Below are 18,445 nucleotides of genomic sequence, written 5' to 3' on the forward strand. Positions count from 1 at the left end.
TATTGCTCCGGGAAATGCGGTGGTCATTCTCTCACCTTTCCGCATCTTCCGTATTTGGTGGTGACGGGCTCAAACCCCGGTCTAATCAAGAAGCGTGTGCTACGCACTGCTGCTCCTTCCCACCTGGCTACAGAGGCGCCAGGCACCATGAAGATAAACTATTTATCATTTACAGAAAATAATACAGCTTACCTCATATGTATTAATATAATACTGTTCTTTAGTTTTGTTTTGAATGGCAATTGGCTTTGCTAGATTTCTGAAAAGGAAATTGGACAAAGGTAAATAAAATAATTTCAGATGATAATAATAACTATGAAATACAGTGCAAAACAAAACATAGTTAACGACAAGAAATACCACACTCTATAACATTATTAATCTTCTTAAAAAATTAAAAAAATAAATAAAGGTGAACTACAGGTAGTTCACCTTTACTTCATTTTTTATGAGACAAGCATGTGTTTTGCAGACGTGTCCACTAGACATGTACTGCAAAACAAATGCTTGTCTCAAAAACCTAGTAACCAAATTAGTACAAAATATTTAATACAAGAAACATATCACAAGGAATAAAAAAATGTAAAAAAAAAAAAAAAAAATCAAACAATATTTAAAACAAATTCAAAACTAAAGCCAACTGATATATTAAAAAACACATTCCTGATATTAGAAAAGTGAAATCTATTTCAACAATAAAGTTTGAATCTTTAAACCCTTCTATTGAATGGATTAAAGATGGAAAAGAAAAAGTAATTAAATATCTTAAGTTAACATCATACCTGTCATAAACTGATGATGCCATCCATTTGAAGGTGGGAACATGCCCAGCAGCATAGGCCATAATGCACCAATTCGAACCCACAGAAAGACAAACACTTGTCAAAGAAATACTTCTTCAAAGAAATAAAAGAATAATAAAGAGTGATTCAAAGTAAAACAGGAAGGGAAAAGATCTTTATTTATCCTTGGAATTTCAACGGTTTGATATGATGGGTGTTTAGTTTAGTAAACAAAAATAAGCTTATGAAGAAAATATTCACGTTTTCCACTAAGAAATCTGAGTGCATCCATCCTCTTATTTGAGATCCTGAAATAAATGGTGGAGCACAGTGGTTAATGAAAAAGTAATTTTGTAAAAGAACAGCTTTAAGTTCCATTCTTTTGATAACAGTTATTGCTCAATGATTGTTTAGATGATCTAACTGCCACTATTTCACTTACTTAAAGTTTAAAACTGGTTTTTCCATCAAGTATTACTGTTTGGATGAGTTCTGAAATATGTACTGGTTCTGAGATATGAGCAAATAAAAACTGTACTGAATGCAGTGAAGAAAGAAAAAGACCTGGAGCTAATTGTACGGTCTAACATGAAGCTCTCTGAGCCGAGTCAAGCAGAGCAGACAGGTTATTAGAAGAGCTTTATAGTGTATAAAGCGATGATTGAGCTGCATCTCGAGTACTGACATTTTAGAAAGGATGTGGAACTTTAAGAATAGTTACAGAGAAGAGCAAAAAAGTTTAGTCAGGGGCAGAAAATGATACCCTCACCAAGAAAGAAATCAGTTCTGTAAATTTCAGCCTCTGTAAACAAGGCACCTGTGAGGGGATGACATCCTAACTGTTGCCTGGATGATATATAAGGGACATGAAAATTTACTTTCAGGCAGTGAGTGAGTGTTGGAACAAACTTCTATCTGGGGTTGTGGAAATGGGTAGTTTGAATAAATTTAAAGTTGAATTAGACAAATAATTAGAGGGGATAGACATATGAGATGGAAAGTGTATTTTTTTTCCCCCTTGTAATGCTTTTGATTGCACATGAACAACTGGTATACAAACTGAACAGTGTAGCATTAGCACTATGGATAAAGGAAAAGTGGTTGTTGTTGTTATTGGGTTTAATGACACAAGGGTTACTGAGGCCAAATTGTGTCTATTCATAGTTTAACTGAATGACCATATCCTTATAGTTGTTAAATTATATACTCTTGTATAGGTCAATACATTTATGTACAGGCATAGCTCGGTTAACGTTACCTCTGATAACGAAGCTTCGATATAACGAAGTCCGCAATTTCAAGCCCCATTTAACATAAAAAAAATATTCCAGTTTAATCACCTGAAATCTAAACAAACTGAAGAAATTACAGAAACCTTTTGGGCTTCTCGTGGTTGGTTCGAGAAATTTAAAAAACGGGCCAGGATTCATAGTGTAAAATTAACAGGAGAAGCTGCAAATAAGTTTCCAGAAAAGGAAATAAAGGAAATAATTGAACGTGAAAAATTTCCACCAAATTCGGTGTTCAGTGTTGACGAAAGCGGTTTGTTCTGGAAACAGCTACCAACAAAAAGCTTCATTTCTATTGAAGAAAAATCAGCTGCTGGGTTCAAAGCAGCCAAAACCATTTAACATTACTCTTTGGATCAAATGCCTCTGGCGATTATAAATTAAAATTGTTATTAGTTTACCATTCAGAAAATCCGAGGGTGTTAAAAGGTAACATAAAAATGAATTCACCTGTAATATGGAAAGCAAATAGAAAAGCGTGGGTTACCAAGGAGTTATTTACTGATTGGTTTGTTAACCACTTTTGTCCTGAAGTAAAACGGTATTGTCAAAAAAACAACTTTGAAGAAAAAGCTCTTTTGTTGTTAGACAATGCTCCGGGACATCCTACTGATTTTAACACGTTGGACACATGCATTCCTGTCAAAGTTGTGTTTCTTCCAGCAAACACAACTTCCCTGATTCAACCATTGGATCAGGGAGTAACAGCATCATTTAAAGCTTATTATCTGCATCGAACATTAAGCAATTTATCTGAACTAGAGGATAAAGAGGAAATGACAGTTAAAACTTTTTGGAAAAACTACACCATTAAAAACGCAATTGAAAACATTCATAGTTCTTGGAAAGAAGTCACTAAGAAATGCTTAAATGGAGTTTGGCACAAAATATGGCCAGAAGTTGTACTAGAAGAAGAAAATAACATCCAAGAAATTAGAAATGAAGTTATCCAGATGGCTCAATCAATAGGTTTCGAAAATGTCGATGAAGAGGATGTTAGAAATTTATTGAATGCAGAAGATGATGGTTTTTCAGTGGAAGATTTAGAAAACCTTGTTAGCAACGAAGACAAAGATAATGAAGATGAGGTTAAAGAAGTTCCTGCCGAAAAAGTGTTAACAACCAAAGATTTAAAAAGGTGCTTAAATGACATTGAAAAATGTTTTAAATTTTTTTAGTGAAAATGATCCTGATTTAGGAAGAAGTTTTATTGTTAAGCGATCAGTGTTAAATGCAATAACTTCATATAGGCAATTGTTAAATGAAAGAGAAAAAAAGCATAAGTAATCAACTTTAGACTCATATTTTAAAATGTGATTTCACTTTGTATGTAAGTTGCCTGTTTATTTAATAAAACTTTTCTTTGTTCGAAAAAAGCTCTTCATTTTCTTTACGTAGGAACGTATCCCTATTCTGGCCATAGTATTTTTACCTCTGAAAACGAAGTTTCGCTTAACGAAGTAATTTCGTGGAACGCATCCTATTCGTTATTCGAGGTATGCCTGTATATTAAAAGTTTTTCAATATTTGCATTGTTTCCTAGGATATGAGATAAATCATGTCATATGTTAAAAAGCCTGGAAATTGATTGAAAACTGTTTGACCAGATGGTTGAATATAAGGGACAATCAAACAGGAAAAGGCAGACAAGTTCTATTATTAATTTGTAATAATACTGTAAGTTGACAGTTACAGGATGAGCACTGGGGTGGGTTTTCTCCCAATAACAGGAAGAGATGGGTATGATGCATATGTCCAATTCTCAGCCTTGTCAACACCACTTCCTCTTGTCTATTTTGTTGGAAGCCAGAGAGCCACAGTTTTGGTTCTTGTTTTATCTGGTAGAATTTATTGTTGGTGTTACTTTTCCAGATCTGTGACCAGTTGTAATATGCTTTGTGAATAACAGGCTTATAATCAGTGTAAAGAACCTGAGAATGTTATGAGAGAGTGGGTTGAGTATATTTAGTGGCAAAGTCAGCACTTTCATTTCCCGGACTGCCAAAATGGCCAGAGATCCAGCAAAAGCTGATTGGACATAGTGCAAGAGAATAGCTGGGAATGAATGTGCTTCAATTTAGGATGAAAAGAGAAGGAAGAGTGGCTGGTTGAGTGTCAGAAGACAGAGTATTTAATCAAGGCCAATGCAATTCATGGGCTATTATTTTTAATTTTTTAATATTTGTTAATTATACTGGTGTAGGAATATCAAATTTAATGTATAAGTATGCTGCTGATACAAGGGTGGGCAGGATGGTTAATTAATAATCAGCATATGCCAGAGTATACCTGCGAAAAGATTGTCGAATAGCCCCATGTGATCTTTAATAAACATAACAATCCTTTCCCCCCCATGTGGTGGCGGATCTGGTGTTCAGGTACTTCACTGAGGTAACTGTACAATCTATCTTGAATGAAATTCTGTCAACAGTGAAGACAAGCTTCTAGGATATCTCATTGGGGTCTGCAATGTTATTTAGTAATGTTACCAATGGGGAGAAAGAAGTGGTGCTCCTGTTGTATAAGGCTCCTGTTCTGTTAGAGAACAGAAAGGTAATCTTTCCAAGTTCTATTAATTTCAATGTTTGAAAATTAAGCATCTCCTAGGAGACTTCATGGAATGCTTAAGGCTCCAGATTGGTTGAATAAACTAAGTGCCGATGACATCCTTATCTTCTGGATGATACAAAAGTGGGGGAATAAACTTAAATTATAAACAGATGGTTAGAGGACAGATGTTCTCAAATTTGCTTTCAGCTGTAGAGTAATTTACTATTGGAGTAAAAGGGTAATTTGAATAGACTTCAAGAATGACTGGAGAAATTATAAAAAGGGTAGGTGAAAAAGAGTGTATTTTTTTAAAATGGCTGATGTTGTCAAAGCATGCTTCCTTGCACTCTGTACTGCTACTAATCAATATTAGTACTAATTCAAATTCTAGATGGTTAATTTGTACCAATTAATATTAATATAATGAACCATCTAGTTAGTGCAACAAAATCACATGCCAATCAGTATTTTTAGAGAGAAAAAAAAAGGGGGGGAAGAGAAACTTTCTCTTCTCCCCCCCTTTAAAAATTTCTTCTTAATGCAAACATTGTAGGGATATCAGAGACATTGTTTCACTCAGATATAAGGGATGCAGAATTTGATTATGGGGAGTACAATGTATACAGAAAGGATATAGTGTATAGTGTTTGCTGTCTTCTAGCACCGGGGATTCCCCCCTCCCAACTCCAAGTAGTATACTCTGTGTTGCAGTACAAATTCTGTAAAGGCCACAGATAACATGAGTTATTTGCATAGTCTGCAGAGTGTAGTGTGGGATTACGTTGTTCCTCTGGTCACTTAGCTGCAAGGTTCCTGGAAATCGGGGACACCCTGCTGGCCATCCAACACCATGAGATGAGCCAGGTCATAGAATGTAACGTCCTCTGGCTGAGGGCGACTCTGGCATTGCTAAAATTTGCCAGAGAGGGCACATAAAGGACAAGCAGGACAGGAGAGGGGGGGGGGAGGTTATGCTCTTCCTTAAGAAGCATATTAAATTCAAGGCAATGTATCCAGATAGCACAGGTTGCCAGTGCAATGTTGAGTCAGATTGGTGTGACATAAGCACTGAGAAAACAAAAATGTATTATAGGCCTAATGATTGTGATAAATAACAAAATACTATACAGTGTAATAGAGCATGCCAGTAAATCAAAATGTCTTATAATGGGAGAATTTAACTTCCCAGATATCAGCTGGAACTTTCGGGTTTGTCATTCACACGTTAGCAAGACTTTTGTGGATTTTCTAGATGACTGTTTTCTAAAGCACATGTTAGAAAGGCAACATGAGGAAGAAATACTCTTTATCTGATTATCAGCAACGATTATTCATACATTAAGAATTTCCAGGTAAAAGAACCTCTGGGTGGCAGTGCACTGATGTGGGATTTACTTAAAGACATAACTACTGTCAAGGGTAAAGGGAAGGGCTATTGCAATCATAAGGGTGACTACAGTGGTCTCAGAGAGTTTTTAAATACTATACAGTGGGACCATGAGCAAATTCTAAATGGGGAGAATTCAGAGAAGGAACTGAAGAAGCTACTAAGCTTTTTGTACTAATTAAGAAATACTGTTCCAGGCTTAGACCTAAATGGATGTCATATAAACTGATGAGATTTGTGGCAGAGAAAAAAACATGTATGGCATGCATGTAAAATATCAGGTGATAAAGAAGTCTCTGTTAGATATTAACTAGTCTGATATCAAGTTACAAAGAATGTTAAGCAAGCCAAGGCAGATTTTGAGAAATTTTGACAATGGATGTAGAGAAAAACAGCGAAGACTTCTTTACTTATGTAAACACTAGAAGGAAGGGGATGAATCACATTAGTCAACTTGATATTAATGGGTTTAACAGTTGATAATCCTTGTCAAGTTGTTCACCAACTGAATAAGTAATTTACATCTATATTCACACAGGAAAAATAGATTAGGAATGGGGATGCCAAAAGTGCGTCATATTCTAACAGGCAGCTGAATGATTTTGTGATTTACTGAGAGGAAGGTGGAAGAGAAATTGTTAAAGCTAAATGTAAAAAGAGGTACCCGGGATGGATGGATTCTGTCTGATAATATAAAGGGAAACAACAAAGGAGGTAAGCATAATTATAATTATTATGATAGTATCTCTGGAATCAGGGGATGCCCCTATGGATTAGAGATATCTGAGTCCCTTGTTGTTTGCAATATTTATTAATGATATTGATGAAGGTACATTGAGCTTAATGTCCAAGTTTGAGATGATACAAAGGTTGAAAGGTTAGTTGATGATAGAATCGGGGTAAGCTATTGCAAGGAGATCTAAAAAATTAGGCGGATGGCTAAAAATAACAGCTGAAGTTTAACGTTGCCAAGTATTGCATATGGGTAGCAGTAATTACAGATTAATGTGCTAACTGTGTTGCACAGCAGGCCTCCGTTATAATGCAGTTCACTTTACGCTGATTCGCTATAACGCTGTTCTTATATTATAACCCATATCTGACCATAATGCTGTCACAGATCACTATAACACTCTTTTACAGATTGCATTTTTGGCATATTTAAATAAATAAAAAATAAATTATCTATTTATACTCTGGGTTGACCAAATGGTCAGGAGAGTTCACAAGATATACAGAATACAAGAAACAGCACCGTATTCATGGGCTTGAACCCCGGTCACTCAAGGCACGTGTACTTATGCACCCGCGTGCCTGACCACTAGTCTACGGCGGCCTCTAAAGAATTTAACAAAATCGTTTCATTTGATCGAGTCGATAGCTTGAAAATGAATAGCAAAACAGCATTAAAACATTTCCCATGCTGACTTGAGAAATTTTCCCATACCCAGTGAAATTTTCTTGCACGCTAATTTAATTGCAGTACAGTGACTTGTTATGTAATTCCGAGATCAACATTTTAAAAAATAATCAAGTATATTGCTTGTAATATTTGCGTTATATGCATTTATCTGAAGTCTAGTCATCACTCAGTACAGTATTAGACATCGTGCGTAACGGACAGTTTACTTGAACATTGTATCATAATTAATGCAACCAACGCAGTTACATTTTCGAAGAGTTAATAATGGCCGATAAGAATGAAAAAGCATCTGGGCGCAGTACGAAGACTATAAATGTAAGAAAAAGACTGAATTTGAAATTAAATTAGACGTTTTGAAGTGAATTGATTCCGGTCAACGACAAGCAGATGTATGCCATAATTTAGGACTTGCAAGTTTAACTGTAAGAACAATTATAAAAAAATAAAGAATTAATTTTAGCAGCAGGAAAGATAGCTGTTCCACTGCAAGCAACTAGGGCTAGGCCGACTATTAGGATTGAAATGGAAAGATGTTAACTAATTTTATTGAAGATAATATCCAATGCAGAATTCAGTTAAGTTAAATATTACAAAAAAAAAAAAAAAAAAAAAAAGAGAGATAGAGATTAGCCAATATGATGATCTGAAGAAAACTCACCTAAAAAAAAAAAAAAAAAACAAAATGTGGAACCATTTAAAACTGGTAAGCGCTGGTTGAATAGATTTAAAATCTAGGAAGAGGTCGCAAGTGCAGATGAACCTAAACTTTCAAAAAAGAACTTGTTAAAATTATTGAAGAGGGGTATTGTGTGTTATACTTCTCAACAAGTTTATAACATAGATGAAGCAGGACTTTTATGGAAACGAATGTCTAAAAGAAGTTTCATATTGAAAGAAGAAAAAAAAACATGCCAGGTTTCAAAGCGGCGAAGGATCGGGTGACTTTATTGTTGGGTGGTAACGCTGCGGGGGATTTAAAATTAATACCACTTTTAGTTTATTTAGAAGAGGGCCAACCCAAAATTGACACATTTTTCATGATTAAATTCATCAATTAAATTAAATCAATTTAGATCAATTAAATTTATGATTTTAATTGGAATTTTAAGTTTAATTTTGATAAGTAAGTAGTTACCACATAATTATATACATATGTAATGCAGAATATTTTATATGCACAAATATTTGAATATTAATCTTTTCACTACCGTTTAATATTAATTAGGAATTATCCTATGGCACCGACTGCAACTTACAAATACATATGTTACCTTATGGGAATGCGGCGCTCGCTTAGTGCGGATTCACTTAGCACTCTGTTTTTCTGGAACGAATTATCAGTGTTAAGCGGGGTCACCTGTACTGCAATCAGGGTAGTGGAAAATGATCAAGGCTTGAGGGTAATTGTGGAGTCAGATATGAAGTTCTCTGAGCAATGCAGACAGTTTGCCCAGACAGCTCATCAGGTTTTGTCAATGATATACAGTAATGTTATTGGAGAGGATTATCTCATTACACAAGGCAATGGTTATGCTGCATCTTGAGTACTGCATACAGGTCTTGAGGCCACATTTTGGGAAGGATGTCGATTTGCTGGAATGGATGCAGAGAAAGGCAACAAGATTGGCGAAGGTAATGAAATGTTGGTCTTACCAAGAAAGGCTTCAATTCTGCAAACTGAAGTACCTGAAGAGTAGGTACCTTTGAGGTGATCTGATTAAGGTGTTTAATGTTTTAAATATGGATTGAGGAAGCACAATGCTAATGGCATTCTTCCTCTTGCTCAGACTATACACACAGAAGGAGCATAAATTCAAACAAAAGACAGATATGCATAGATGAGTCTTCAACAATCAGATGGTTGATTGTCGGAACGAATTGCATCTGTCATCATAACAGGCGATGCAGGAAGTTTTTTTTTGGCTGATGCTACACAAGTTGCTTTCTTGCATCATATGCCATTACTACTACTAATAATAATATTATTACTTCAATAATTATTTCTCCCTTATTATTATTATTACTACTACTAATAAGGGGGCACGATGGCCGGCCCAGTGGTTACGAAACTGGACTACCAGCGTGATGAACCCTAGCTCGAGTCCCATGCTGGTGGAAGCAAACATGCTTTTCCATCATGCCAGGAGACATGATGGAAATATAACATAATAACAACCAGGTATAATAATAATAATAATAAAAAAATATCTGTATCTTCTTCGCTGTTCCAATCTAGGGTTGGGTCAGGCAAATCAAAGCCTTCCATCTTTTTCTATCTTCCTAAATCTTATCTTCTGTTATTCTCTCCCACTTAATTCCCTTCATTTCCAACATCTTCCCTAATCTGATCTCTCCATCTTTTTCAGGGTCTTCCTCTCGGCCTCTTGTCCATTTTTATCTCAAACATTCTTCTTAGTATTCTGTTCGAGTTCATTCTCTTCATGTGTCCAAACCATTTCAAACGTGATGCAGTCATCTTCTCCCTCAAACTTTCTATTCCCAAGTTCATTCTAACTTCAATAATTCTAATTTTGTCTTCTAGATTTAGCTAGCATAGTCCTTAAAACCTTCATTTCCATTCCTTGGATTCTGTTAGTATTCTTTTTATTCATCCTCCATGTCTCAGCAGCATACATCAAAATAGTGATAAAATATGCCCTATTCAACAGATTTTTACACTTCATTGGAACTTCCCTAGCCCATAACATGCTGTTAGCATTACAGAAGTAACTCTGACTAGCTGCTATTCTCCTTGTTATTTCCATACTAGGATGCCATCCTTTGTTAATATACTCTCAAGGTACTTAAAATTGTTTGCCACCTCCAACATTTTATTTCCTAATTTTATCCCTTTTATACTTGCTTCTCCCCCTCTGTCCATCAACCATTTCTTTGCTTTTTTGGCTACTTATCTTTAGATCAGGCCTGGGCAAACTTTTTGGCTGAAGGGCCACATTAGGAATTCAAAAAGAAGGCGGGCCGCACCTAAAATACTATTTTTAGATATATACATAAGAAAATTATTCTCTAACAACCAAAAATTTAATGAGATGAATGGAACTGTTTTACATCTTTTACATAAAAAAATTATTCTCTAACAACCAAGAATTCAATGAGATGAATGGAACTGTTTGACATCTTTTACATAAAAAAAATTATTCTCTAACAACCAAGAATTTAATGAGATGAATGGAACTGTTTTACATCTTTTACCATTTTTTTAATTTCGGGTGTTAATTTTGTAGTTGAGATTCTTAAAACTGCTTGTAAATGTTCATCAGTAATGCTTGATCATAAAGAATTTTTATTTAGATTCATGATGGAAAATGTTTGTTCACATATGTAGGTTGATCCAAAAATAACCAAAATTTTTTGGGCAAAATCTTTAAGTTCGTCGAATTTGTCCAAATTAAGAGTACAGTATTGTCAAATTTATAGATTTCCTCACAATGGTGCAATTCCCTTAAATCGGTATCACACTGCAGTTCACTCGGTGCACTATCAATTTTTATTGATAGTGCACCGATAGTGATACTGCATCAAGTGTGGTGCAGGATAAAGTCACTCGTGATCAGTCCTTAGGCAGAGGGGTTGGTTCAAAAAGGCAGAGTCTCCCAAGGAAGACAGAGGAGCAAGAGCCACTCCCTCATATGGCTACAAGAGAAGGGCAACACCATCCAGCCAAACCAACTGGAAGAGCTTCCAAATTTTAGCACTATACTATACCACTACCCTTTCATACTCAGGCCATGAAGTTTTCAAATGTCCTTTGTATATAATTTTGGTATGGATCTCTAATATTTTCATATTAGAGATCCTGAATAACTTGTAGTTTGGGTAGTTAAAGGGGCTGAGCAGGGAAAGCAAAAAAATCATGTTCGCAAAAAAAATTAATTCCATTTGTTTGACAGAATTAATAGACAATGTGCATTTACGAATAGTTTGTCTTCACACCAACATTTGACTGGTTTCTAATACTGAACTCATACTGAACTCTATTATTTTCTTTGTTTACATTACTTTTAAGTTTGAAAAGCCTTGAGTATGAGGAAATTAGATTACTTCCTATATATAAAATGTCAAAAAGCATCTCAGCAAGGTGTAATTTGTAATCCAGGCAACATTTGTAATCTGCTTATTATCAATAGAATTGGTGTTTTTCAGTTTTAACCTGTTTAGCAACTAACAAAATTGTTAATTTGTTAGATGTTAGAACATTCTAACTTGTTTCTTATATAAATCAGAAGGAAGTTTATAGAAAGATCAGAAAAAAGAAATCCCTATCCACTGGCTGATGCTGCATAAGCTCATACACTTGCTTTCTTGCATCACATACTACTACTACTACTACTACTGTTGATTATATGTATCACTTTTACTTATTCTATTTGCAAGGCATTATTTAACAACCAAGCAGGATACCTCTATTTTTAAATGTACTCATCAACACAATTATTCATTCTATCTTCTTTAAAGAACGAATACTAAGGTGCAATGGTAAATTGAGCAATAACTTGATTTTTTATGAGAAAGTGGTCTATTACTATTAATCTGCAAATAATTGAGTTTATTTGTTGGTGATATCTATATTTTTTGCAACTAATAAACATTAAATTCAGTATTCAGTATTATTAATGCCAAAAATACAAAAAAGAAGATTTTTTTTTTCTGCATCAGAAAAATATTAATAAATAATAATAGTAAAAATAAAACAGAATATTCATACTAATTCTGTTTCTGGAAAGTAACCACCTAATTTGTCCCAAATTTAGCCATATTCACTTTTGTTATGCTGGAAAGTAACTCATTCCAGTGTTTGACAACCTGTTCCTCACTGGCAAATACCATGAGATACAATCTATTATTTCCTGAGATTTTTATATCTATGCCTCCGTGGATTCTGTCTAAACTACAAGTGGTAACAGACATTTCTCATTCATTTTATCAACTCCTTCTGCACCTCATACACCTCAATTAGCTCTCCTCTTGGATGTCTAGTTGTCAAATGTTACAGTTTGACAACTACACTTTCTGAGCTGTTCTTCAAATATACATCGATTCGGGCTCATTACTAACCTGGTTACCCTTCTTCAAACTCTCCAGAAGCTCTGCAACTTTTTTAGGCACATCTCTAGACCCAATACAATATTCCAAATAGATTCTAATCATATCCTTTTATAGAGGCATAATAGTGTCATTCTTAAAGGGGCCCTATAAATCTTGTAAAGGACACCAAAAATATCCAATTTGACAATATGTACAGAATTAATTGTAAGTATACATACAGTGTATACAAAGAATGAGTTCCAAAATTTTCTGCTGCTTTTTATAAATTTCTTATTTATACCTGTTGGTATTATATTTCATGTCATATTTGAAAGTGCAAAGTTTCATTTAAACTGAAGGGCAGAAACAATGTGAGCTAACAGTAAAATACAATTTTAAGAATTAAAGCATTTGTTATATTATTTAAAGATATCACTTCTTAATTTCTTTAAAAGTTTTCTTTATAAATTGGAGTGAAAAAAGTCATTTAAAAAAATTAGACAAATGTCATTTTGTCTAAACTTTTAACCTGTCAAAATCTGGACACTTACAAAGTTTCAATAATGGATACTGCTACATTCAGAATATAGCAATTAATAAAACATTTTAAAAAAAAATTTATTGGGAGAAAGATGTATGTGAGAATTAATTCTAATAAAATATTAAAGAACACTGCATTCCACACAAAATTTATAAAGGCCATAAATTACTGAATTTATTGAAACAAACCAGAAAGAAAACTTTAAAAAAAACATTTCAATAACTAACCATTTAGAGGCCAATTTGACCAACCAGTGAACAATAAACAGTTCCACGATACTGTGGATGCTGACAACAGGCTCTGTACTTTAGACTTAACAATGATATTCAATGGATTTTGAAACTTGTTAAATTCTTGTTTGAAAATCTTTTTTTTATTTTGAACACTATGTAACTCAGTCTGTGCTTGGATGATTAACTCCATAGAGAGAGACATTTTTGCTGCCACCTTGTGGTTTCAACCTTTATAATCTTGTTGATTGGTAATTAAGAATGATTCACAATAGATTCACTATTAACTGAGTTTGTTTGGTCAATTCATGAAACTGCTAATAGCCTACATCATCCAAAGTCAACCATCAGTGATATTATTGTAAAATAGAAGAGCAATGGTATCACTACTGTCCAGCAATGTACAGAAGACCATAGAAGTTCACTCCTCATGACAAAAGGGTAAAATGAAAGGTAGTAAAATAATCCCATTAGGCATCTCTGAAAAACATCAACCAAGAGTTTGAGGCACATTACCATTTTAACCTCCATTTGCCGAATCCGCTACCGAGGCCGTAGCCTATCCGCGGTAATGTCAGAGAATGGGATTTTTCCTAACTTTTAGAATTCAATTTTGTTAATAAAAATGAATGAACACTATGTAACTCAGTCAGTGCTTGGATGATTAACTCCATAAAGAGAGACATTTTTGCTGCCACCTTGTGGTTTCAACCTTTATAATCTTGTTGATTGGTAATTAAGAATGATTCACAATAGATTCACTATTAACTGAGTTTGTTTGGTCAATTCATGAAACTGCTAATAGCCTACATCATCCAAAGTCAACCATCATTTCTCTGGCCTACTTGTTCATCATTACTTTTGTTTTAGTCATCTCCAGTCCAAAATCCTTACTACTCTGCATAACTGATCAAGATTTCCCTCTAATTCTTTGGGATCATGGCTTATGATTACAATGTCACCTGAGTTTGAGGCACAGATAGGGGTTGCAGTATACACAAATAGATCATTACATATTGATCTCCACTGGACTCAGTTTTCACGAGAGAGCAGTGGCACTTAAGCCAAAATCACTAGATGCCACAATCAGTAGCCATATGCTGCAATAGAGTGAAAAGGTTCTATGGGTGAATCTTGCCACCTGTTCCTACCAAATGCACAGGCATGGAACAGTCCTGGAAAATGTCTGCTTCTGGAATGCATTGTGCAATGAAATTCAGGTAAGTTGTAGTTATGGTGTGAGGCTGTTTTTCATGGTGTTTGTGTGGGGTGCTATGAATATTAATACCTATCTTAAAATTTTGGACAATTCCACACTCCATGTCATTCAAGAATGAACTGAGATATCAAGCGAGAGTGAGTCCAGTATGCCCCACATGTAGTTCAACTGATCACAGTTCTTTAGAATGGAAGGCTATACTTTGCTGCAGTCTATCTTTTGGTGGACTATTATTCAGATGCATGTATATTATCTGGTGAGTATGGGCTTGGCACATCGAGGGTCCTGAGCTGGATATCATCATCCTTCTCTTTCTTGGTGATTCCCTTCTACTTCTGATTCTTCTTTTCTTCTCTCTCTCTCTCTCTCTCTCTCTCTCTCTCTCTCAGGGTACAGAATTTAATTTTTTTTGGCTAGTGCAGCATAAGCCTCAGGCTTCCTTGCACCATATGGCTAATAATAATAATAATCTCCTTTTTTCTGTAATTAAAAAAAAAAAAATGCGCCATCCACACATTACATGTCCATTTGGTAATTCTAAAAACAGGTGTAACTAAGAGAATAGTCATCATCAGCCATTTTCAATCCACTGCAGGATGAAGGCCTCTCAAACAACTGTCCAGTTCCTTCTGTTTTGTGAATGGCCATCCATTTACTACTCATGAACTTGAATTTCATCTGTCCATATCCAACATTGTCTTCCAGGTTTTCTTCTAGTTCCCCTTGGGTACCATTCTGTTATTTTCTGTCCATCCATCATCATATCTTCAAGCTATGTGTCCTGCCAAAGACCATTTTAGTTCTTTAGTGGTGATAAAAATGTCCTTTACTTGAGTTTTCTGCCTAATCCATGTGTTTCTCTTCTTATATCTGATTCCTAATATAATTCTTTCCATTCTTCGCTGTGTAGTTCTCAGCTTCTCTTCCATTCTTTTGGTGAATGTCTAAGTTTCACTTTCATAAGTAATTGCAGCAACCCCAGAGTATCCCCTTGTATAAGGCAATGGTCAGGCCACACCTTGAGTACTGTATACTGGTCTGGAGGCCTCATTTTAAGAATGATATAGAGCTATTGGAATGAATACAGAGAAAGGCAACAAGATTAGTGAATGGAATGAAGGGTTGCGCTTATGAAGAAAGGCTAAAGTTTTGCAAATTACTGTGTCAGGAGACTAGGCACCTGCGAAGTGATCTGATTGAGGTGTATAGCACCTTGAATGGTTTGAGCATGCTCAATGCTGATTGGATTCTTCATCTTCCTCAGAATAATCACCTGAGAGGGCATAAATTCAAATTGAGGAAAGACAGTTGTAGGATAGATGTGCAGAAATTTGCCTTTAGTAAGCGAGTAGTTGATTGGTGGAACAGACTTCCATCTTTTGTTGTGGAAGTTGATAGCCTAAATAAATTTAAGGCTGAGCTGGACAGGTATTTGGAAAGAATGGAGGGATGAAATCGGAGCTTTTTTTTTTTTTTTTTTTTTTGGCTGATGCTGCATAAGCTTGCTTTCTTGCATCGTGTGCCTCTACTAATGCTAAATGCTAAAATTCATGGTGGGGAGTATACATTGGTTCATTATTTTATATTTCAGACAAACTGGAATATTGCTCCTCAGTATGTGACTATATTTCCTAAAGGCAATCCATCTGAAATTTATTCTTCTCTTCACGTACAACCATTTATCATTGTTACAGCTAATGACTTGTCCATGGTAAGTATATGAATCCAACTTTCCAATTTTTATTCCTTCAATGATTATGTCCTTTTCTCTGGCCTACTTGTTCATCATTACTTTTGTTTTAGCCATAGTCATCTCCAGTCCAAAATCCTTACTACTCTTCATAACTGATCAAGATTTCCCTCTAATTCTTTGGGATCATGGCTTATGATTACAATGTCATCTGCAAATCGTAAATGGTTTAGGTACTCTCCATTCACACTGACTCCTTTCTGCAACCAGTCTAATCTTCTGAAAGCTTCCTCAACGGCAGCAGTAAACAACTTCGGAGATATTGTGTCTCCTTATTCATCTTCAGTCCAAAATCCTTACTAACTCTGCATAACCGATTTAAGATTTCCCCTCTAATTCTTTTGGATCATGGCTTATGATTGCAAGGTAAATGTAAATGTAAATTTCAGTTTTACTTTTGTGAAGGCCAGGAAAGTGCACTGAAGCGATGACTCACAGAATTACATCACCGTGCTGACAACTGAAAATTCTGAATAACCAAGATGCATTTTAATTAGTGAATAAGAAATTGGAGGCTTTTACATTTCCAAAGAGCTATTAAATATGATTTACACTGCTCTCCAAAAAATGTCCAGACATACGTCAGTTTTATATTTATATCAATACTGCTCCTTTGCCACTATCCACACTCCATCCTCCTGGGGCATTCCACCACAAAATGCATAGTCCTCCATTCTAAAGAACAGTGACCAGTTGAATGTGGATATACTGGCCTTACTCTCACCCCAACATTTAAGTTCATTCTTGAATAGTGGCGCCTCCATAGCCAGGTGGGCAGGAGCAGCAGTGCATAGCACACACTTCTTGATTAACTGGGGTTCGAGACCATGACCACTAGGGCTTGCAAACCGGTTAAATCGGTTTTCATATTGAGTTGTTAAAACCGAAACCGAGCTTCTAAAACCGGATTCGAATATTTTCTTAGTTAGCCCTCAAATATAGTTTTTTGTTACGCACATTTTCTATTGTTTGTTTGTTTGTCTGGATCGTTCAACTGCTTTATGTTTTAAACATGTTTTTTTATTTTATTTTATTTTAAGGTACGAATCTCATGGGCAAGTGGCCCAAATCTAGGAGGGGTACCTTTTATCTTCCCACCTGTATCATGGCACGATGCAGGTGTACTCATTTACGACTGAGTGAGTCGGAGCGATAGCGTAAAAGAAACTGCTCAACATTTCTCCGTTCCATCTATCTTGTTCGCCAGGCAAGTTATGGAACGCGCCTTGTTGATGGTTACCCACTAGAAAAAGATTCGCTGAATATTGCATCAAATTTCAATCGTAGAAAGTTTTTTGATTCTTTATTCCTATTAAATTTGTGATCAAATGTTCTCCAAAAAGCAGCTTCACCAAATTTAGCTTTTATGTAATTTTGAAAATACAATAGATTTAATTGGGGAAAAAAAAATTGCAAGTAAATAAATAAAAAATTTCTTTTTATTTATTTTGAAACGTGAAAATTTTGAAACTTGCCTCGTTTAGACTCTTATTTCAGTGCTTGCGGGAGTGACGCATAGTATTGTGCCTTTGTTATCTTCAATATTTTTATTTATTATTACTCTTAATATGTCTAAGATGAAATCAAATGTATGGAATTATTTTGCTCGAAAAAGCAAAGATGAAGCACAGTGTTTGAAATGTCATAAGATAATGAAGTCGTCTGGAGGATCTACATCGTCTTTGATGTTGCATTTAAAGAAAATGCATCAGATTGACATTAAACAAGATAACAGTGAACCTCCCATAAAAATGGTAAGAACATTAGAAAACTTTATCGTTAAAAAATCTATGTAAGAAGAGATTTCAAAATTAGCTGCTTTAGATGTATTTTCTTTTAATTCAATTAGTGTGTTTATACAATCAAGCCTTCACCTGCAGAAAAATAAATACGATAAATTACCACCAGCCTCGGTGAATGGAATTAAAAATATGGTTCTGAATTATTATAAAACTAAGAAAGAAAAACTCATTCAGCATTTCAAAAATTCATTGGTTTTGGGTGCACGGTATTCACTGACTCTAGACGAATATATGTCTATACAAAATAAAAGGTATATGAACATAAATGTGCATTAAAAAGACAATCATTGGTCGTTAGGTCTTATTGAGATTAATGGTTCACTTGATAGCAGAAGAACTGAGCAAATTGTGAATGGACACTTGAAGGAATTTGGTTTGAACTTGGATGAGGATATTTTTGCCTGCACCACCGATGGAGCAGCAATG

The 18,445-nt window shown here is 35.0% G+C and overlaps 1 protein-coding gene across 2 annotated transcripts in view; it reads right to left on the bottom strand.

Moving 5' to 3' along the window:
- Positions 1–18,445, bottom strand: part of LOC150084630 (lysosomal-trafficking regulator-like) — an 813,382-nt gene that overhangs the window by 341,006 nt on the left and 453,931 nt on the right. For both annotated transcript variants that reach the window (XM_090375369.1, XM_090375368.1), the window contains exon 15: positions 193–259. In XM_090375369.1, the coding sequence (XP_090231495.1) occupies positions 193–259 (67 nt within the window). The remainder of the gene's footprint in view (positions 1–192; positions 260–18,445) is intronic.

This window comes from Mastigoproctus giganteus, chromosome 6, assembly GCF_048544385.1.
Source record: "Mastigoproctus giganteus isolate SK-2022 chromosome 6, ASM4854438v1, whole genome shotgun sequence".
Taxonomy (NCBI): domain Eukaryota; kingdom Metazoa; phylum Arthropoda; class Arachnida; order Uropygi; family Thelyphonidae; genus Mastigoproctus; species Mastigoproctus giganteus.